At 39.3% G+C, this 23,354-nt stretch overlaps 1 protein-coding gene and 1 long non-coding RNA gene across 2 annotated transcripts in view; one reads left to right on the top strand and one right to left on the bottom strand.

Moving 5' to 3' along the window:
* NOX1 (NADPH oxidase 1) overlaps positions 1-21,861 on the top strand; it is a gene marked incomplete at its 5' end in the record, with an annotated part of 32,673 nt that extends 10,812 nt beyond the window's left edge. Inside the window, 6 exon segments of the mRNA XM_033412450.2 lie at positions 4,494-4,588; positions 5,312-5,545; positions 5,761-5,923; positions 13,814-13,960; positions 14,156-14,280; positions 21,087-21,861. Coding sequence (XP_033268341.2) covers positions 4,494-4,588; positions 5,312-5,545; positions 5,761-5,923; positions 13,814-13,960; positions 14,156-14,280; positions 21,087-21,213 — 891 coding nt within the window.
* LOC125963137 (uncharacterized) lies at positions 7,041-11,634 on the bottom strand. Its single transcript, XR_007474956.1, has 2 exons — positions 10,736-11,634; positions 7,041-8,018 (listed from the first exon to the last, which is right to left on the bottom strand). It is a non-coding gene; the product is annotated as an uncharacterized LOC125963137 (long non-coding RNA).
* Positions 21,862-23,354: the final 1,493 nt, after the last annotated feature.

Genomic DNA, 23,354 nt, shown 5'->3' with positions numbered 1-23,354 from the left:
GCCACAACTACTGATGCCCGCGTGCCTAGAGCCTGCAACAAGAAAAGCCACCACAATGAAAAGCCCGCGCACCACAACTAAGAGTAGCCCCCACTTGCTGCAACTAGAGAAAGCCCACACACAGCAATGAAGATCCAACACAGCCAAAAATTAATTTTTAAAAAAAGAAAGAAAGAAAGAAAATCCCCTAAGGTTGACATTTCAAATCAGTTGGGAAAAAAGATACATTATTCAATACTTTTCTTTACAATAATAGGATAGACATCTAGGAAAAAAAGCTGTCTCTTTATTCCACACTTTACAGTAAAATATGGTCAAGGATGCATGGATCAAGGATTTAAATGTTGAAAAAAATGAAAGAAATCATAAAAGTACCCTAAGACCACATGGGATTTTTTTCTAATACTGGAGTGTTAGTAAAAATATTCTAAATAATATTTTTAAAAAGCTCGAAGCCAGAAAAGGAAAGAAAATACATATTTTTATTCAAATTTATTTATTCTCTCCCTCCCTCTCTCCATCCATCCATCCATATATATATTTTTTTTTTACGGCAAAAAAATCCATCATAAATAAAGACAGGTAACAAATTACTGAGTAGGAAAAGTATTTACAGTTCACAGACCATGAATTAATTTCCTAATATACAAATATAGAAATCAATAAGAAAAAGCCTAACAACCTGATTAAAAAAAAAGATGTAGAAGATACGAACAGAGTAATCACAGTAATAAACCTAACAGATTAGCAAAGATCAAAGAGTTTGCTCATGTGCTGTGTTGGTAATGCTCTCAAGCATTGCTGGTGAGCATCTAAAATATGCTTGCAAATGTGTTAAATTACATGTATTAGGTTATTCATTGTAGCATTGCTTGGTAGAATAAAAGATTGGAAATAAGTGCCCATCAATAGGGGACTAGTTAAATTACGGGACTTTGCTACAATGGCATACTCTGTAACCATTGAAAATAAAAAGGTAGCTTTCTAGATATGAATATGGACCAGTCTCTAAGATGTTAAATGAAAAAAAGTCAGGGCAGTATGTATGCTCTGCTACCATTTGTACTTAATGTAATATTATCATTTAAATGCATATTCTCCAAAAGGATTCACAAAATAATAATATTGACTGCCTTGGGGAGCTGAAGGGAGCAGTGGAAGGGAGATTTACTTTTTATTGTATACCCTTTTGTACTTTTGAATTTTGTGACGTGTACGTGTATTACCTATTTTAAAAATAATTTTAAAAGGACATACCTGATATATGTTAATAGCACATTTCATTTCTAAAGTCAGTGGAACTTGTAGGCTATGACCAGACACCTTTTATATTATTTGACCAGTAAGAGGTCTTTAAAGACAAGAAGTTATGACGCTTGACTAGTACCTTACTAGCTAAGGCAGTTAATCCCCTGTCTTACCTTGCACATCAGCTTCTATCCCTTTCCTATCTATTACCTGAGATAAAGGTATAGTTGGCCTATTTGGAGGTATACTGAGAACTCAGGGGTTGCTTTGAATAGTCATGTAATACCACAAGGGAGAGAATACCGGTTTTGCCATCTGTTTGAATGTATTGGTTTGTTTCTTCCATAAACACACACAAAAATACTCTCTCCACATTCTCCCCATTTAAAAATTATAAAAATAATACATGCTGGGGCTTCCCTGCTGGTGCAGTGGTTGAGAGTCTGCCTGCCGATGCAGGGGCCACGGGTTCGTGCCCTGGTCCGGGAGGATCCCATGTGCCGTGGAGCGGCTGGGCCTGTGAGCCATGGCTGCTGAGCCTGTGCGTCCAGAGCCTGTGCTCCGCAACGGGAGAGGCCACGGCAGTGAGAGGCCCGCGTACCGCAAAAAAAAAAAATAAATAAAAAATTAAAAAAAAAATAATACATGCTTATTGTAGAAAGTTTGGAAAACACAGAAAAATATTTAGAAGAAAATTAAAATTTCACAGAATTTTATCACCTAGAAGTAATAACTTTTTTCCTTTAGTCTATATCATGGATCTTTTCCTATATTGTCAAGTATTCTACTGAAACTTTTTTTTTTTTGCTGCACCACACAGCATGAGGGATCTTCAATCCCGACCAGTGATTGAACCCATGCCCCCTGCATTGGGAGTGTGGAGTCCTAACCACTGGACCACCATGGAAGTCCCTGAAGAATTTGTTTTAAAAATGCCATATGTTATACCATTTTTGTCATTTTTTTCCTACATGATCATTTTTAATGACCTTGAGGGTATTATGCTAAATGAAATAAGTCAGACAGAAAAAAACAAATACTGTATGATCTCACTTACATATGGACTCTAAAAAAAAAAAAAGCTCATAGATACAGAGAACAGATTGGTGGTTACCAGAAGCAGGGGTTGGGGTATAGGCGAAATGGGTGAAGGTAGTGAAAAGGTACAAACTTCCAGTTATAAAATGTCCTGAGGATCTAATGTACAGCATGGTGACTATAATTAATAATACTCTACTGCATATTTGAAAGGTGCCAAGAAAGTAGATCTTAAAATTTCTCATCACAAGAAAAAAAAATTTTTTGTAGCCATGCATGGTGAGAAAGGTTAACTAGAATTATTGTGGTGATCATTTTGCAATATATACAAATACTGAATCATTATGTTGTGCACATGAAACTAATATGTTATATGTCAATTATATCTCAATACAAAAAAATAAATAAAAATTAAGAAAAGACAGTTTGGTATTAGCCAAAAAAAAGTCTGTATGATATGCCACTTTTTTCTTTTTTAATAAATTTATTTATTTATTCATGGCTGCATTGGGTCTTTGTTGCTGCACGCGGGCTTTCTCTAGTGGCGGCGAGCAGCAGCTACTTTTCGTTGCGGTGCGCGGGCTTCTCACTGCTGTGGCTTCTCTTGCTGCAGAGCACGGGCTCTAGGCACGTGGGCTTCAGTAGTTGTGGCACAAGGGGTCAGTAGTTGTGGCTCGCGGGCTCTAGAGCGCAGGCTAAGTAGTTGTGGCGCACGGGCTTAATTGTTCCACGGCATGTGGGATCGTCCCAGACCAGGCCTCGAACCCGTGTTCCCTGCATTGGTAGGTGGATTCTTAGCCACTGTGCCACCAGAGGAGTCCGATATGCCATTTTTGTCATTTTTTCTTAGTAAATAAGGGGTCATGACTATACTCATATACTTTGTGCACAACTTAATTATTATTTTATGCTCCATTTCCTAGAAGTAAAATTCCTGTGTCAAAGAGAAGGAATGCTTTCAAGGCTGTTGAGATGTTTTGCCAAATTGCTCTCTGGGAAGATGCTACTTATTTGTACTTCCCCCAGGTGCACATGTGAATGTGTCTATTTCCCTGCATCCCACTTAATGGTGGGAATTATTGTTTGAAACTGCTTTCCAATTTGAGACGCTAAAATACTATTTTACTTTAATATTCATTTTCTCTGATTACTTTCAAAGCTAACATTTTTTTCCCACATTGGTGATTAGCCACTTTTTTTTTTAAATTTACTTTTGGCCACACCCCACAGCATGCGGAACTTCCCCGACCAGGGATCAAACCCGTGCCCCCTGCACTGGAAGCATGGAGTCCAAACCACTGGACCACCAGGGAAGTCCTAGTCACTTCTTAAATATATTTTTTTCATGTCTTCTGAATTCAGCTGGGGATTTTTCCCAAATAAGAAGTAGCATCAAATTGTATTATACCCACTCTTCGATTTACTGTCCCCGTCTCTGCCCCTTTCCTCCCCAGAGATACCCAAGAAAGTATCTTGCCTGAAACAGCATAAGAAACCTCATTCCACACAGTTCCAATGTATTGTGATTGAGCAGTTGGGCAAAAAAGAACATGACTTAGCACTGCTAGGAAATACATTTTTAGTAGCTCCTGTGCATATAGAAGCAAACTGCTGCCTTTGAGAAGATCTCAGGGATAGAGAGACTGCTTTTAAAAAAAGTAGACAAGATAAAAAGTGTTTTACTATGTTAGATGTTTTGAGCACCTGAAAAAAGAGGTGATGGATAAATACCAAGTTTTATGTATTACTGTTACCAGTAGTGTCAGCCACACACTTTCCCTTTTTGTTTTGTTTTGTTTTGAATCATCTGCTGCTGTTTCACATCTACCTTCTCTGTTGGTTTTTCAGATTGGACAAGTTGTCCTGGAAGATAGTCTTAGCTTCTTAAAATTAAACTTTAAATATTATTTAAGAATATATATAATTACCATGTATTTTATTTCTGTGCTTTTCTCTTGCTTCCTGGTGAGACCTGTAAAATTTCAGGAAATGATCTGCTTTATGAGTAACAGATTAGCAAACAAAACCATTGTGGATTACTCCTTTCCATTTCCGTCTTCAAACTTTGGTGAAATTAGCAGCTTAATAATGATACATGTCAGAGAACTCAGTAAATATTTATTGAATGAAGGAATGAACTGCTACACAAACAAATCCTAGAGAAGAGATTAATGTGTAACCTCACTTTTTATTGTCTCTGTGTGCAGTCTTGGAAGTGGATCCTTACACCAGTCATTATTTACATCTTTGAAAGGATTCTCCGATTTTATCGCTCCCAGCAGAAGGTTGTGATTACCAAGGTAAAGAATATGCACTTTCTTCTTGCTCTGCTAAGAGCTGTGTTCTTCCTGATTATAGAAATAAATTGACACATTGTCACCTTGACAGGAATAAAAAAGAATTTGAGGGCAATATATTTGAGTTCCTCCAGAGCTGGACAGAGCTGGAAAGAGAGGTTTGGCAGAAATCATCAGCTTGGGTCTATGTCAGAAGCTGCAAACAGGCAGTCTGCGCCATATCTAGCCCACAGACATATTTTGTTTGGCACACACCCTGATTGTTTAGAAAGTCAAATTGGTTGCTAACATTTAGAAATCTGGATGGAGGCTTTCACATTGAAAAAGTGGCATTTCTTGTTGCTTTTCCAATCTACCCAGTTACAGCACAGGGAATTATATTCAATATCTTGCAATAACCTATAATGGAATATAATCTGAAAATAATAACTGAATCACTATGCTGTACACCTGAAACTAACACAATATTGTAAATCAACCATGCTTCAGTTGTTTAAAGTGGCATTTCTGGTTTCTCTTGAAGAATCAGGCAACCTGACAATGCTGAGTCTTGGCTCCGTAGTATGACCATTGTCTGGACTTGGTAACTGCTGCCCCTTTAGAAAAGACTTGTGTTCGCAATTTACGGCCATCACCAGCTCTCCAGCTTTACTTATTTACCTTATCTGCCTGCTCCTGTCGCCATTTGAATTTGCCTCCTTTGGCCTCTGTGCTTTATTCATAGGATGGGTCATGTACCCATCCAAAGTTTTGGAATTGCAGATGCACAAAAATGGCTTCAGCATGGAAGTGGGATGGTATATTTTTGTTAATTGCCCCTCAGTCTCTTACCTGGAGTGGCATCCCTTTACCCTGACCTCTGCTCCAGAGGAGGACTTATTTTCCATTCATATCTGAGCAGTGGGGGACTGGACAGAAAATCTCATAAGGGCTTTTGAACAACAGAATTCACCAGTTCCCAGGTAGGTCCTTAAGAGCAGCAGAGACCCAGACCAGAAAGCAGACAAGCAGAAAAGAGAAAGCAATTCCGCATTGAAACTTAAGTCTGGTACAATGGAGTATGATTAAAATAAACAGGTAGCAATCAGCTGTGGAACAGCTCTGTCTCTGGGAGGATTTTTGAGGTTGTGGGTGGAGGTGAGACTTCACTTGCCCTTTGTTTTTTGCCTTCTGCCAGGATCAAGGTGGATGGTCCCTTTGGCACTGTCAGTGAGGATGTCTTCCAGTATGAAGTGGCTGTGTTGGTCGGAGCAGGAATTGGGGTCACCCCCTTTGCTTCCATCTTGAAATCCATCTGGTACAAATTCCGGAATGCAAATCACAACCTCAAAACACAAACGGTATGCTCCCGAATACCACTTTTCATCTGGTCTGGGCCTGATAGGTCCATTGCTTTCATGGGCTAAGCTCTTTACAACTGGTAAGAGAGTAACCCCTCCCTGGAGTTATGAGAGTGAGTGATCACTTCTCCCTGCCAAGGCATCCGCTTCTACAGACTTACCATAAGAACTGGGTCTTCATTTTTTTTTTTTTTGAAATCACCACATTTTATTTCTTTCATGTGTCTCTTTAAAAAATTGGTAAGTACTTATATTGATCTCTCTTGTACTAGGCACTGTGCCAAGTCACTTACATATTTACTCCTTTAAACCTTCTGTCATCCCTGGGGGAAAGTTCTATTTTGCTTCCATTTCTTAGCTAAGACTCTAACCCCCAGGAAAGTAAAGCAACATTTGTAAGTTTTTGTGGATGGTCAGTGACGGGACCAGTACAGGAACATCCAAAGTCTGTGCTTGGAAACAGTGCCCCATGTTGACTCTCACATTACAGATGAAAGGAAAGGAACCATGCACTTACCATATAGATTAAATCTCACATTACAGGTTAAAGGAAAGGAACCATGCACTTACATTATAGATTAATACCCACATAACAGGTTAAAGGAAAAAGAAACATGTGCTTCTCTCAAAAGTTGTAAAGAAGGCATATCCATTTCTAAATTTACTTCCCAATTTCTTTTGCTTGTTTTCTGACCTTTGTAGTGCATTTTGCCATGAGGAAAATTTTAATTCTTATATAATTAAATGTATCCTTTTTTCTTTGTATCTTAAAAAGGTATTCCTCATGAATAATTTATTTCAAGTCTCCCAGGTTTCTGATACTTTTACACTTTCATTATTTTTTCACTTTTAACTAGTTGCTGTATCTAGAATTTAGTAATTCTATGATAGCCATATTTTCCCACTTTTGTTGAATAATTTTTGCTGCTGATCCAAAACGTGAATTTTATTTTAATCTCAATTCCCTTATGCTCTCGCATCTAATTTTAAGATGCTTCCTATCCCACTGGTTGTTTTGTCTATCTAAAACAAAATGCTACCTTAAAAATAATGTAATTATAATATAATAAATGTCATTAGTAAACATAATACAATATATAATAAATAGCATAATATAAAATAACAAAATATAATTTACCATATAACAAGGTCAAAGGAGAGCAAAAGTATACAATCACTTGAAATATCCCCCAAAAGATATTTTATAAAATTCAATATTCATTTGTAATTTAAAAGAAAGAGTAAAATAGGGATTGATGAATGCTTCCAAAATAAGAAGAAATTATATGTCTAAAAGAGAAAGAGGTAAGTGATAGACTTTAGTAACACTGGCAATAAATGCAGGACAAGATGAGGATGCCTGATATAATGTTAAAGAAAAAGTATTATGTAACATTGTGTTTGCAGCACTGATGAGTTCAGTGAAAAGAGAATCTCATAGAAAAGAGTATCTCGTTCTTCTTAATGTATGTACACTTGTCCATTGCATGAACATAACAGCTTATTTAACCAATATGTTACTGATCTGCATCTGGATTTCTAGGTTTTCATGGAATTTTATTATGCACAGTTGCTTCAAACACTAGGACTTCCTCTTATGTTTATATCTTTTGAAAGAAACAATATCTCCACAGATGATTTATCTGTGCTGGCTGCTAGCTGACTTTGGGTACTTCTCAGTTCTTCCCTTTACCTTCCTAGTCAATATGAAAAGGGAAGGCAAGAAGGTCTCCTGTTTAGAGACTGTAAAGGTAGGTCTTGGTGATAAAGTCTTGGTGGTAAAGGCTAAAAGTATTAACCCAGAACAAATGTTTTTCCAGCTGTAACTGTGTGTGATTCCCTTGGCTTGATTCCGTAGAGGATGTAAGACAAGACTGTAGAATCTGCCCTCAAAGTGCTTCCAGTAGGATGAGCTAAGTCAAATATGGTGGCATATCTAATTCAAGACAAACTATAACGTCTCCTTTTCTCTCCTGGCAAAACTTGGTGGAGTGAATGTAGAAGTCACTGTATGCTTTAAATTAAAGCAACACAATAAATCCTGTATTGGAAGGTGCTTATTCTGGTCTCTTTGTGGAGACGAATTGGAAATTGTCTAGAAGAAGGAAAATTAGGTTAACCAAAGTTAAACTCATAAATAATTGAGCATTAATTAAATATCTGTGGTCTATGTTTCTCTTTGATCATAATTTCTCCCAATTTATAGACCTCTTTGATACCTGATTAATCCTTGTCAAAGATGCAGTTAACAATGATTATTACTGTGTATTAGGTTTTGCCTGGGCCCTGAAGAAACTATCCTAAATCACCAGCTATGATTGTCACTTGATTTCCTCACAGAGAACAATCAGAACTCCTTGTCTTAAGTGGCTTGGGATGTGAAACTAGTTAGTCTCTTAGATACTGTTAGAGGACCCTACAGAGCCCATTGGTGAAAGTTTGGAAAGCACTGAGCTTCTTAAGATTGATTCTTGTAGTGCTTCAGGAAAGATCACTGAACCAAAAGGATAACGGTGTTTCTGGTTCTGTTGTTAGTGTTCTCCATGGAAACATTGCTGAAGCTTCTGGACTCAATTTCCTTCCCTATGTGTGAATGTCACTGAAAAGATCCAACTCCATTCTATCCCCATGTAACTTCAGAAACTAAGCAAAATGAAGACTCAAAATTCATTTCAACTAATGAAATGAATATAAAACGTAGAGTGGAACTGGGAAAATACCTGGTTTAAATTCTGGAAAGTACCAACTATACAATTCCGGATAAGTTGCTTCATCTTGCTTGGTATAATTTAATGCCCATCTCACAGGATGTTATGATGATTAATTTAATATCTTTGTATAACGTACAGTGTTATGTAATTTCTTCTTGTTTTTCTTGAGTAAATTCATATCCTTAAGCAACTCACTGTAAACAACAGTTACTTACTTGCTTAAATTACTCTTATCTTCTATTATCAGCTGAATTGTGTCCTGCTCAAGTTAATATGTGGAAGTCTTAACCCCCAATACCTGGTAATATGACTGTATTTGGAGATAAGGCCCTTAAGTAGGTAACTGAGGTCAAATGAGGTCAAATGGGTGGGCTCTAATCCACTATGACTGGTGTCCTTATAAAAAGAAAATATTAGGACACAGACATGCACAGAGAGAAGACCATGTGAAGACAAAAGGAAAACATGGCATCTACAAACCAAGAAGGGATACTTGAGAAGAAATCAATCCTGCTGACACCTTATCTCAGATTTCTAGCCTGTAGACCTGTGAGTGAGTAAATTTCTGTTGTTTAACCTCCTCAGTCTCTGGTACTTTGTCATGGCAGCTCTAGGAAACTAATACAACTTTTTATGGCCTCCTTGTCTCAAGTTGAAAGTTCAATATTTGGCATCATAGCTAGGAAACAAAAATATCATCTACATTCCTTGTTGTAGTCTTTCTTCCCCATTCTCATTGCTAGTAATTTCCATATTTGGGTCTCTTTTCTGTGCCTTGTAAACAGAGCGTTACGCTCATTTCTGGTCTTACTGCTAATATACAGTAAATGTGCAGATACCGAATAGATTTTGGAGAAGTGCAGCATATAGTTGGCACATGTGTGTATGTGTGTGTATTCATATAATTTATACTTTTTCTCTATTTTCTTCCTTTGATGTGAGCTAAGATTCTCTGCTTTTGTGACGAGTACTCCTGAGTACTAATCCCTGAATTTAATTCACCAAAAATTGCCAAAAATAATAATAATATGGGGAAAGAGAGAGTGATAGAGGGAGAAGAACAAACAATCAGGCAAGGGCAGTACTGTGAATTATTAGGGTCTTATTAATAAGATTATGTTAGTCTAGAGGAAATGACCGTAAATATCATCAGTGAGCCCAGTTGGTCTTTACTGACTGCTAGACACATCCCTGAGTTCTGTTCTTAGTCCCCAACTGTATGATTACTACTGTCTGGAAGTATCATTTGAACAACTAAAGTCACTTAATGGAAAAGGAATATGTCTTTAGAGAGTCAACAGTAATTTTTCTATCTGATTAAAAAGGAATGTTGACTGTCTGGCAACCTCAGTCATATTTGTAAGCAGGAAAGCATTGGCTATTAAAAGTGGATGATGTAAAGAGATGAGCAGAAACTTTGGCGATAGGTATACCTGGATTTAATTCTCACTTCTAGCGCTTGGTAGCTGGATAGCCTTAGGCAAGTTTCATACCTCCCTGAAATTCACTTAATTCAGTCTGTAAAATGGCATAATAACTTATTATAGCATCCTTTTAGGAATTTTAAATCAGTTCTTGAAATAAAAGTACACAATATATAGACAAGTATGGATTCCTCAATAGGTGTTTGACCTTTCATTTCTCCAGTATCCCACCCGCATCAAATAAAGAAAAATACTTTTTAAAATTTACGAATATTTCATTGTTGTAAAGTTAAAGCCATAAAAATAATCAAATGGCCTACTATCATACCGTTAGAAGAAAAAAAAAAAGGTGTTCATGAGAGTTCCATATTAGAATACAAGTTTTCCTTAGGCACCTGTTTATGTATGCTATTCTGCTCTTTACAATAAATAATTAAATTTAAAAGACTTAATTCCTCACTTATAAGACCTTATTAGTTTACAAATTACATATTGACCTATGCTAAATTTTATACCGACCCATGCTAATGAATTCAGTACAGAAAACAAAAAACACTGCACTCAAGCGAACTACATATATATATATATATATATATATATAAAACTTATATGAGAATTGCTACTCCAGCTTTCTTTTGGTTTCCATTTGCATGAAATACCTTTTTCCATCCCCTTACTTTCAGTCTGTATGTGTCTCTAGGTCTGAAGTGGGTCTCTTGTAGACAGCAAATATATGGGTCTTGTTTTTGTATCCATTCAGCCAATCTGTGTCTTTTGGTGGGAGCATTTAGTCCATTTACATTTAAGGTAATTATCGAGATGTGTGTTCCCATTCCCATTTTCTTAATTGTTTTGGGTTTGTTATTGTAGGTCTTTTCCTTCTTTTGTGTTTCTTGCCTAGAGAAGTTCCTTTAGCAGTTGTTGTAGAGCTGGTTTGGTGGTGCTGAACTCTCTCAGCTTTTGCTTGTCTGTAAAGGTTTTAATTTCTCCATCAAATCTGAATGAGATCCTTGCTGGGTAGAGTAATCTTGGTTGCAGGTTTTTCTCCTTCAACACTTTCAATATGTCCTGCCACTCCCTTCTGGCTTGCAGAGTTTCTGCTGAAAGATCAGCTGTTAACCTTATGGGGATTCCCTTGTGTGTTATTTGTTGTTTTTCCCTTGCTGCTTTTAATATGTTTTCTTTGTATTTAATTTTTGACAGTTTGATTAATATGTGTCTTGGCGTATTTCTCCTTGGATTTATCCTGTATGGGACTCTCTGTGCTTCCTGGACTTGATTAACTATTTCCTTTCCCATATTAGGGAAGTTTTCAACTATAATCTCTTCAAATATTTTCTCAGTCCCTTTCTTTTTCTCTTCTTCTTCTGGAACCCCTATAATTCGAATGTTGGTGCGTTTAATGTTGTCCCAGAGGTCTCTGAGACTGTCCTCAGTTCTTTTCATTCTTTTTTCTTTATTCTGCTCTGCAGTAGTTATTTCCACTATTTTATCTTCCAGGTCACTTATCCGTTCTTCTGCCTCAGTTATTCTGCTATTGATCCCATCTAGAGTCCTTTTAATTTCATTTATTGTGTTGTTCATTGTTGCTTGTTTCATCTTTAGTTCTTCTAGGTCCTTGTTAACTGATTCTTGCATTTTGTCCATTCTATTGTCCATTCTATCTCCAAGATTTCGGATCAACCTTACTATCATTATTCTGAATTCTTTTTCCGGTAGACTGCCTATTTCCTCTTCATTTGTTAGGTCTGGTGGGTTTTTATCTTGCTCCTTCCTCTGCTGTGTGTTTTTCTGTCTTTTCATTTTGCTTATCTTACTGTGTTTGTGGTCTCCTTTTTTGCAGGCTGAAGGTTCGTAGTTCCTGTTGTTTTTTGTGTCTGTCCCCAGTGGCTAAGGTTGGTTCAGTGGGTTGTGTCGGCTTCCTGGTGGAGGGTACTAGTGCCTGTGTTCTGGTGGATGAGGCTGGATCTTGTCTTTCTGGTGGGCAGGTCCACGTCTGGTGGTGTGTTTTGGGGTGTCTGTAGACTTATTATGATTTTGGGCAGCCTCTCTGCTAATGGGTGGGGTTGTGTTCCTGTCTTGCTAGTTGTTTGGCATAGGATGTCCAGCACTGTAGCTTGCTGGTCGTTGAGTGAAGCTGGGTGCTGGCGTTGAGATAGAGATCTCTCGGAGATTTTTGCTGTTTGATATTATGTGCAGCTGGGAGGCCTCTTGTGGACCAGTGTCCTGAAGTTGGCTCTCCCACCTCAGAGGCACAGCACTGACTCCTGGGTGCAGCACCAAGAGCCTTTCATCCACAGGGCTCCTTAATTTGGGATGATTCGTTGACTATTCAGGTATTCCACAGATGCAGGGTATATCAAGTTGATTGTGGAGCTTTAATCCGCTGCTTCTGAGGCTGCTGGGAGAGATTTCCCTTTCTCTTCTTTGTTCTCACAGCTCCCAGGGGCTCAGCTTTGGATTTGGCCCCGCCTGTGCGTGTAGGTCGCCGGAGGGCGTCTGTTCTTTGCTCAGACAGGACGGGGTTAAAGGAGCCGCTGATTCGGAGGCTCTGGCTCACTCAGGCCGGGGGGTAGGGAGGGTCACGGAGTGTGGGGCGGGCCTGCAGCGGCAGAGGCCGGCGTGACGTTGCAGCCTGAGGCGCGCCGTGCGTTCTCCCGGGGGAGTTGTCCCTGGATCCCGGGACCCTGGCAGTGGCGGGCTGCACAGGCTCCCCGGAAGGGCGTGTGGCTAGTGACCTGTGTTCGCACACAGGCCTCCTGGTGGCGGCAGCAGCGGCCTTAGCGTCTCATGTCTGTCTCTGGGCTCCGCACTTTTAGCCGCGGCTCGCGCCCGTCCCTGGAGCTCTCTCAAGCAGCGTTCTTAATCCCCTCTCCTCGTGCACCAGGAAACAAAGAGGGACGTAAAAGTCTCTTGCCTCTTCGGCAGGTCCAGACTTTTCCCCGGACTCTCTCCCGGCTAGCCGCGGTGCACTAACGCCCTGCAGGCTGTGTTCACGCCGCCAACCTCAGTCCTCTCCCGGCGCTCCGACAAAAGCCGGAGCCTCAGCTCCCAGTCCCGCCCGCCCCGGCGGGCGAGCAGAAAAGCCTCTCGGCTGGTGAGTTCCGGTCGGCCCGATCCTCTGCGCTGGAATCTGCCCGCTTTGCCCTCCGCACCCCTGTTGCTGTGCTCTCCTCCGCGGCTCCCAAGCTCCCCCACTCCGCCTCCCGAAGTCTCCACCCGCGAAGGGGCTTCCTAGTGTGTGGACACTTTTCCTCCTTCACAGCTCTCTCCCGCTGGTGGAGGACCCGTCCCTATCCTTTTGTCTCTGTTTAGTTTTTTCTTTTGCCCTAACCAGGTACGTGGGGGGTTCCTTGCCTTTTGGGAGGTCTGAGGTCTTCTGCCAGCGTTCAGTAGGTGCTCCGTAGGAGTTGTTCCACGCGTAGATGTATTTCTGGTGTATCTGTGGGGAGGAAGGTGATCTCCGCGTCTTACTCTTCCGCCATCTTCCCGGAAGTCCTCTGGGTCTTCATTTTCAATTGGAGTTTAAAATCACTTTGAACTAAAGCTGACGTTGGAGTTCTCTTTCCATAAGGGAAGTTGTTAGAACTCTGGACATTAATGCCACCTGAAGTCTGCTGTATTGTAGAGGTGATTTTTTCAGGTCACTCTTAGACTGAATCAACAAATATAGTGTATACGTACATAATCATGTCACCATAGTGCACATTGTAAAGGGCACTTAATAAGGCTATATTCTCTTTTGCTGATTCCAGATCTATTTCTACTGGATCTACAGGGAGACAGGTGCGTTTGCTTGGTTCAATGACCTATTGGTTTCCCTGGAACAGGAGATGGAGGAATTAGGCAAAGTGGGTTTCCTAAACTACCGTCTTTTCCTCACCGGATGGGACTGCAACTTTGTGAGTTCAAACAACAGACTAATTCCCAAGATGCAAGATGAATGTCAGACGAAACATAATGCATGCTGATTAGAAATAATCATTTCTTATGATTTCCTACCTGTTCTCACCTTCACACCCAAGTTTAAAAGTGGCTGAAGGAAGAGGCAGCTATCAGGACCTGCTTTTTCTAACTTCCTATTTCTCTGACTCCAGGCTGGTCATGCAGCATTAAGCTTTGACAAGGCCACTGATATCCTGACAGGTCTGAAACAGAAAACCTCCTTTGGGAGACCTATGTGGGACAATGAGTTTTCTACAATAGCTACCACCCACCCCAAGTAAGTGTATTCTCTTCTAGTTACAGAATTGATTTTGCAGAACTGATTCATTTTGCAGATTTAGGTTTAGGACAAGTATTACAGCATGTTGAACACTCTTGGGAAAGATCTCTGGGGCCAAAACTATTTGCACCAATCTTAGATTCTTGCTTAAAAGTGAGGAAATTTCCTGTGGCGTTTCAGCGAAATAAGGGTCTTGATCTTGTAATTGACGAGAAGACATTTGTTGTCCCCACATGCATTCAAACAGTGAGGCAAAGAGACTGAGTTCTGGTTGTCTTACCAAACAAAATAGAGAACGGGAACAATTCAAATGCACTGTTTTGGGCCAAAGCAATTCTGAGGAAAAAGAACAAAGCTGGAGGCATAACCCTCCCAGACTTTAGATAATACTACAAAGCTGTGGTAATCAAAACAGCTTGGTACTGGCACAAAAGCAGGTATATAGATCAGTGGAACAGAATAGAGAGCCCAGAAATAAACCCACACACTTACAGCCAATTAATCTTCAATAAAGTAGGCAAGAATATACAGTGGAGATAAGACAGTCTTTTCAGCAAGTGGTGTTGGGAAAGCTGGACAGCCTCATGTAAATCAATAAAGTTAGAACACTCCCTTACAGTATACACAAAAATAAACTCAAAATGGCTTAAAGACTTAAATATAAGACATGACACCATAAAACTAGAAGGGAACCTAGGCAAAACATTCTCAGACATAAACTGTAGTAATATTTTCTTAGATCAGTCTCCCAAGGCAAAAGAAATAAAAGCAAAAATAAACAAATGGGACCTAATCAAACTTAAAAGCTTTTGCACAGTAAAGGAAACCATAAACAAAATGAAAAGACAACCTACAGACTGGGAGAAAATATTTTCAAGCAATGCAGCTGACAAGGGCTTACTTTTCAAAATATACAGACAGCTCATACCACTCAATATCAAAAAAGAAAAAACAACCCTATCAAAAAATGGCCAGAAGACCTAAACAGACATTTCTCCAGAGAAGACATACAGATGGCCACCAGGCACATGAAAAGATGCTCAACATCGCTAATTGTTAGAGAAATGCATATCAAAACTACAATGTGAAGTTTCACCTCATACCAGTCAGAATGGCCATCATCAAAAAGTCTACAAGTAGTACATGCTGGAGAGGGTGTGGAGTAAAGGGAACCCTCCTACAGTGTTGGTGGGAATGTAAATTGGTGCAGCCACTATGGAAAACAGTATGGAGGTTTCTTTAAAAAACTAAAAATAGGGCTTCCCTGGTGGTGCAGTTGTTGAGAGTCCGCCTGCCGATGCAGGGGATGCGGGTTCGTGCCCTGGTCCGGGAAGATCCCACATGCCGCGGAGCGGCTGGGCCCGTGAGCCATGGCCGCTGAGCCTGCGCTTCCGGAGCCTGTGCTCCGCAACGGGAGAGGCCACAACAGTGAGAGGCCTGCGTACCACAAAAAAAAAAAAAACCCTAAAAATAGAGTTACCATATGATCCAGCAATCCCACTCCTGGGCACATATCCAGAGGAAACTCTAATTCGAAAAGATACATGCACCCCAATGTTCATAGCAGCATTATTTACATGGAAGCAACCTAAATGTCCATTGACAGATGACTAGATAAAGAGGATGTGATACACACACACACACACACACACACACACACACACACACACACACACACACAATGGAATACTACTCAGGGACTTCCCTGGTGGTCCAGTGGTTAAGAATCCACCTTCCAATGCAGGGGATGTGGGTTCAATCCCTGGTTGGGGAACTGGGATCCCACATGCCGTGGGGCAACTAAGCCCGCGTGCTGCAACTACTGAGCACACGGGCCACAACTAGAGAGAAGCCTGAGTACGGCAATGAGGAGCCCCCACGCGCCGCAGTGGAGGATCCCGCAAGCCGCAACGAAGATCCTGCATGCCGCAACCAAGACCTGACACAGCCAAAAAATAGATAATAAAATAAGTAAAAAATAATAAATTTCTTTTAAAAAAAAAGGAGTTTGCAGATGACATGATACTATACATACAGAATCCTAAAGATGCTACCAGAAAACTACTAGAGCTAATCAATGAATTTGGTAAAGTAGCAGGATACAAAATTAATGCACAGAAATCTCTGGCATTCCTATACACTAATGATGAAAAATCTGAAAGTGAAATCAAGAAAACACTCCCATTTACCATTGCAACAAAAAGAATAAAATACCTAGGAATAAACCTACCTAAGGAGACAAAAGACCTGTATGCAGAAAATTATAAGACACTGATGAAAGAAATTAAAAATGATACAAATAGATGGAGAGATATACCATGTTCTTGGATTGGAAGAATCAACATTGTGAAAATGACTCTACTACCCAAAGCAATCTACAGATTCAATGCAATCCCTATGAAACTACCACTGGCATTTTTCACAGAACTAGAACAAAAAATCTCACAATTTGTATGGAAACACAAAAGACCCCGAATAGCCAAAGCAATCTTGAGAACGAAAAATGGAGCTGGAGGAATCAGGCTTCCTGACTTCAGACTATACTACAAAGCTACAGTAATCAAGACAGTATGGTACTGGCACAAAAACAGAAATATAGATCAATGGAACAGGATAGAAAGCCCAGAGATAAACCCACGCACATATGGTCACCTTATCTTTGACAAAGGAGGCAGAAATGTACAGTGGAGAAAGGACAGCCTATTCAATAAGTGGTGCTGGGAAAACTGGACAGCTACATGTAAAAGTATGAGATTAGATCACTCCCTAACACCATACACAAAAATAAGCTCAAAATGGATTAAAGACCTAAATGTAAGGCCAGAAACTATCAAACTCTTAGAGGAAAACATAGGCAGAACACTCTATGACATAAATCACAGCAAGATCCTTTTTGACCCACCTCCTAGAGAAATGGAAATAAAAACAAAAGTAAACAAATGGGACCTAATGAAACTTAAAAGCTTTTGCGCAGCAAAGGAAACCATAAAGAAGACCAAAAGACAACCCTCAGAATGGGAGAAAATATTTGCAAATGAAGCAACTGACAAAGGATTAATCTCCAAAATTTATAAGCAGCTCATGCAGCTTAATAACAAAAGAACAAACAACCCAATCCAAAAATGGGCAGAAGACCTAAATAGACATTTCTCCAAAGAAGATATACAGAGTGCCAACAAACACATGAAAGAATGCTCAACATCACTAATCATTAGAGAAATGCAAATCAAAACTACAATGAGATATCATCTCACACCAGTCAGAATGGCCATCATCAAAAAATCTAGAAACAATAAATGCTGGAGAGGGTGTGGAGAAAAGGGAACCCTCTTACACTGTTGGTGGGAATGTAAATTGATACAGCCACTGTGGAGAACAGTATGGAGGTTCCTTAAAAAGCTACAAATAGAACTACCATATGACCCAGCAATCCCACTACTGGGCATATACCCTGAGAAAACCATAATTCAAAAAGAGTCATGTACCAAAATGTTCATTGCAGCTCTATTTACAATAGCCCAGAGATGGAAACAACCTAAGTGTCCATCATCGGATGAATGGATAAAGAAGATGTGGCACATATATACAATGGAATATTACTCAGCCATAAAAAGAGACGAAATTGAGCTATTTGTAATGAGGTGGATAGACCTAGAGTCTGTCATACAGAGTGAAGTAAGTCAGAAAGAGAGAGACAAATACCGTATGCTAACACATATATATGGAATTTAAGAAAAAAAAAATGTCATGAAAAACCTAGGGGTGAAACAGGAATAAAGACACAGACTTACTAGAGAATGGACTTGAGGCTATGGGGAGGGGGAAGGGTAAACGGTGACAAAGCAATAAAGAGGCATGGACATGTATACACTACCAAACGTAAGGTAGATAGCTAGTGGGAAGCAGCCGCATAGCACAGGGAGATCAGCTCGGTGCTTTGTGACCGCCTGGAGGGGTGGGATAGGGAGGGTGGGAGGGAGGGTGATGCAAGCAGGAAGAGATATGGGAACATATGTATATATATAACTGATTCATTTTGTTGTGAAGCTGAAACTAACATACCATTGTAAAGCAATTATGCTCCAATAAAGATGTTTAGAAAAAAAAAAAAAAAGGAATACTACTCAGATAATGCCATTTGCAGCAACATGGATGGACCTAGAGATTATCATACTAAGTGAAGTAAGTCAGACAAAGACAACTATTATATAATATCACTTATATGTGGAATCTAAAAAAATGGTACAAATGAACTTATTTACAAAACAGAAACGGAGTCACAGACATAGAAAACAAACTTATGGTTACCAAAGGGGAAAGGGGAGGGGGAGGGATAAATTGGGAGTATTGAATTAACAGATACACACCACTGTATATAAAACAGATAACAAGGATTGTAACATATACCACAGGGAAGTAATAACCTATAATGGAAAAGAATCTGAAGCTGTACACCTGAAACTAACACAATATTGTAAAAGTCAACTACAATTAAATTTAAAAAAATGCATTGTTTTGGGCCTTAATGACCTCTACTTAAAGTAACAAGGGTTTGGAGTGTATTAACTAGTTAACTGATGACCTGACCTCAGTTTTCTGAGGGGTTCTGAGACATGCTAGAGCATGAAAATCTGCCATAAAATAAGCTATTCCAATGGGAAGATTAAGCTGATCGTATTAGATAAATCCTTGGAACAAGTTGGCAGGTGAAGATCAGTTCAATTCCACAAACATTATTGGTTACCTTCTATAGGGTACAGCACACACTATTCTAAAAGATTTGGAGGTTGAAAGAAAAATAGGATATGGTTCTTGCCTTCAAGGAGCACACATTTTAACAAGAGATGCATATAATCAACTCAAGCAGAATGATGCACTCCATGAAGCAGGTACATGGACACGGAGAAAAAGTCTATGCCCATATGGGGTGATCAAGAAAGGCTTCAGGAAGGCAGTGGAGAGAACACTTAGTGACTCAGATTCAGATGATCCTGGGTCCTACTGCTAGTTCTGACACTTTCTAGTTCTGGGACCTTGAGCTACAAAGCCCTCTGACCTTTAGATTCCTCATATGTAAAATGGGGGTTTATATTAGTAAGCGCCTGCTCTACTCACTTGCAGGATTGTCGTGAATAATAAGCAAGACAATATATTAAAAATGTTCTGTAAAACAGCATATAAACAAAAGAGATTATGTTAATTATTGTGTCGGGTTGATGATAGTTGAAGTTGTATTAAGGAATGTGTACATTATGTGGGAAGGGAGAAAGATGAGCCAGGGAAGAAGTAGGAGAATGTGTAGAAGCAGTATCACAGAAGCCAAGGGAGGAAATATTAGAGGAGTATTGTCAACAGGGTTGGAGGAGTGGCAGGGTCCAGGAAATACATATTTAGTTTAAGGATGATCTAAGCATATTTATAGACAGATCAGGAGACAGTAGATAGGAATAAAATAAACATACAAAAGGGGAGACAGGGCTAGGATGGCCATAATAAAAGGGCAATAACAAGAGTTGGCGAGAAAATGGGGAAACTGTAGGCAAGTTCCTCCCACGTTGCTTATGGGAATGTGAAACAGTGCAGCACTTTAGGAAAACTCTGGCATTTCCTCAAAATGTTAAACATAGAATCACATGACCCAGCAATTTCACTCCTAAGTACATACCCAAGAGAAATGAAAACATATGTCCACACAAAAACTTGTATGTGAATGTATGTAAAATAGCCCAAAAGTGGTAACAACCCAAGTGTCCACCAACAGATGAATGGATAAACAAAATGTGGTATATTCACACAAAGGAATATTATTCAGCTGTAAAAAGTAATGAAGTATATTACATGCTACAACATGAAGGAACCTTGAAAACAGTATGCTAAGTGCAAGAAACCAGACACAAAAGGCCACATATTGTATGATTCCATTTATATGAAATGTTCAGAATAGGCAAATCTAGAGACAGAAAGTATACTTGATTGTCTAGGGCAGGGAGTGGGGGCGGTTGGGAGGAAATGGGGAGTGACTGCTAATGTGTATGGGCTTTCTTTTTGGGAAGATGGAAATGTTCTCGGATTAGATAGTGGTGATGGTTGCACAACTTTGCGGTTATACTAAAAAGCACTACCTGCACACTCTAAAAGGGTGAATGTTAAGTCATGTGAATTATGTCTCAAGTGAAAAAGAGGGGAGAGGAAGGTATGAGGGAAGGAAGGACAGGGTGAGACCCAGAGCCTAGTTAGAAAGATTATCCTTGGCAATAAGAACCACCACCTCTTCAGTGTGAGAAAACACTGGATGGATTTAATGGCAGCTAACATATGCACTTGCTATATGCCAGGCATTTTTCTAATTGCTTTACATATGTTATTTTTGTTTAAACCTTCAAACAACCCTGTGAGGTGGATACTATCCCATTTTACAGGGGGGAATATTGAAACACAGAGAGGTTAAGAAACTTGCCTAAAGTCACACAGCTGGGACAAATGTCAGAACAGGGATTGGAACCTAGACAGCCTGGCTTCAGAGTCTAGTACTTCATCAGTGCACTGCACTCCATCTCCTGTCTGTGCTCAATAGAGTAGGCAAGGCTGAGTGCTGAGAGGGTTAAGAGTTGGGAGCATATTTGGGGCTTGCAAGCGGAAAAGGTGAGAAGACGAACATGAAGAACATGAAAAAGTCAATAACTGAATTTTTATGTAAGGTTGTTGGGAGTAGTAGAGGCCTAGCAGAGGCAGAAACCATTCCCTCAAACATTGTCAGCAGCCTTTGCTGCATTCTAACTCTGGCTACCATTCTATTCTTGCAGGTCGGCGGTGGGAGTCTTCCTATGTGGTCCTCAGACTTTGGCAAAGAGCCTGTGCAAATGCTGTCATCAGTACTCCAGCCTGGATCCTAGGAAGGTTCAATTCTACTTCAACAATGAAAATTTCTGAATTATAAGAATAAGGATGGCAATCTGCATTTAGCCTCTGTATCTTCAACAATTTACTTGGTCTGGTCAGGTTTGGGCAACCACTTAAGGACAATAACATGTTTCTTTCAAGCCTTGACTCCCTGGTATTCTTTTTTGATTGGACTCAACTTCGTCATCACTGAGCTTCATGGACCTAAGAACTTCAGAAGTCACAATAATTGCAAAGCCCATGGATCCTTTCTCGGGAAAACAACTGTAAATCCTTCTGGAATGCCATGATTGAAACAAGGCTTGATGGGAGACGTGGTTGACAGTTACACAATTTAACTCCAGGTGATTTTGTTGATTCCAAGTGTTACTGTCTCCTGGACTCTGGGTCACATTCTCCTCTCCCTCCCACCCACAAAGAAGATTTCTAAGTAGGGTGATTTTTTTTAAATAAAAATTTATTAAAGAATTAATGACAAAACATAATAATAAGCATAAATAGTAAAACAACAAACATAGAATTACCAAGAACTCAATACCTATATAACACTATGTACATTCTTACTGTTAAACATGGTCTTATCCAGTGTGAACAGCAATTTATGCTTTACTTATTTTTGCTTGTCAAAAAATGAAGGATTTTCTTCTTTGCTTAATGAATAAATCTTTTGTTACTTTACCTAGGCTCTCCATTTGGGAAAGAAAATCTTGGAAGTATGCTAATCATAATTGAAATTGTATTATAATTGAAAGTCAGTTATGTTGTCATTAGCTTGCATTGTTCTGTTGGAAATAATTGTGAAAACTTGAACTCCATCTTAGGATGATTATTTAGTCAACAAGGATTCTTTATTGCCATTTTTATCAAGGGGTTTTATTAATGTCTAGTCTTAAAAAAAGATAATTTAAAATTTTGACAACACATTTTTTGGCTCATATATACCCATTCATTAAGGAATCATTCACCTAATGACATCAGCAAAATGCCTTTTCTTTCTCCTATTGAAATGCTTTTTATTTATTCCATTCACCTGGCTCTGGGATGTCAGTAGTCACAGTGAAACAGTAGAACGAAAGAAGATCGGGGCCCTTAAAAGAGGAAAAATAATCCACATTTCTTTGTGCCCAAAGACAATTCAAATCACTGGATTTACAAGAATGTTTTTACTGAATCAACATTATAGCACCTATTTCTCTACCATTAAGTGAGCAAAAATGAATAAATGATTGTTTCTAATTATCCAGAAACCTACATGACTTGAAAGATTAGTAAAACCAATCTTTTCAGTCACTAGTTTGAACAAAATAAAGGTAGGTCATGAACTCATGGTAGCTAATTGTGTTTCATTTATTAACTGGACATCAGGAAAAAATACTAATGGATGTTTCCATGGGAATAGATTGGGATACCCCTGCTGTTACCAATTTCCCGGATTTCAGCTAATTTAAATTTAATAAGGCTTTAGGAACATGCACAATGGAACCTTGATGATATGGTTCCTACTAGACAACTGTTGACCAAATTATAATTTGATCTTCAGTGAGTTTGATTTGGAATCTTAGTGTTCTTGAAACTTATAATGAGTTCCTAAGGAGAAAGGCTGTACTCTTGGTCTTAATGTCTAAATATATTGACACTTCAAGATATGACTGCTGCTAAAATCAACATATCAAGGCCTAGAATGTTCATGGAAGTAGGCAGAAAAGGTAATGATAATAAATCCTACACATAATCAACATCTAAGCCTGAACTGGGGATGAGCAAGATACCTAGAAAGCTCCTCAGCTGTTTTGAGCAAGTTTTTCTTCCTAGGTTGTAATATCAAGTATCTTATTCAGCAAATTTTTGTTGCAGTAAATGTTTACATATCAGAGTAGAAAATCCCTCAATTTTAATGTCTCTCATAAAGTTGATTATCTTTGCATTCTTTTGCTTCACAGGTAAGCAATATGCTATTACATTCTCTAAGCCTATGGCAGGCTTTTAATTCACTTGACCATAATCCTAACCCAGAGGCTAGGACTCTGTGAACATAAATAGGCTCAGGAGTAGTTCCAGTGGAACTTTACTAATTATTAAGGCACCTCTTAACCTCTTGAGGTTGGCCTGATGGAGAGAAATCATGTTTCTCCTTAATGCCACTATGAGAGAGAATACTAGGCTGGAAGAGC

The sequence above is a fragment of the Orcinus orca genome, chromosome X (assembly GCF_937001465.1).
Source record: "Orcinus orca chromosome X, mOrcOrc1.1, whole genome shotgun sequence".
In the NCBI taxonomy this organism is placed as follows: Eukaryota; Metazoa; Chordata; class Mammalia; order Artiodactyla; family Delphinidae; genus Orcinus; species Orcinus orca.
This window is presented reverse-complemented; position numbering and strand designations above follow the sequence as displayed.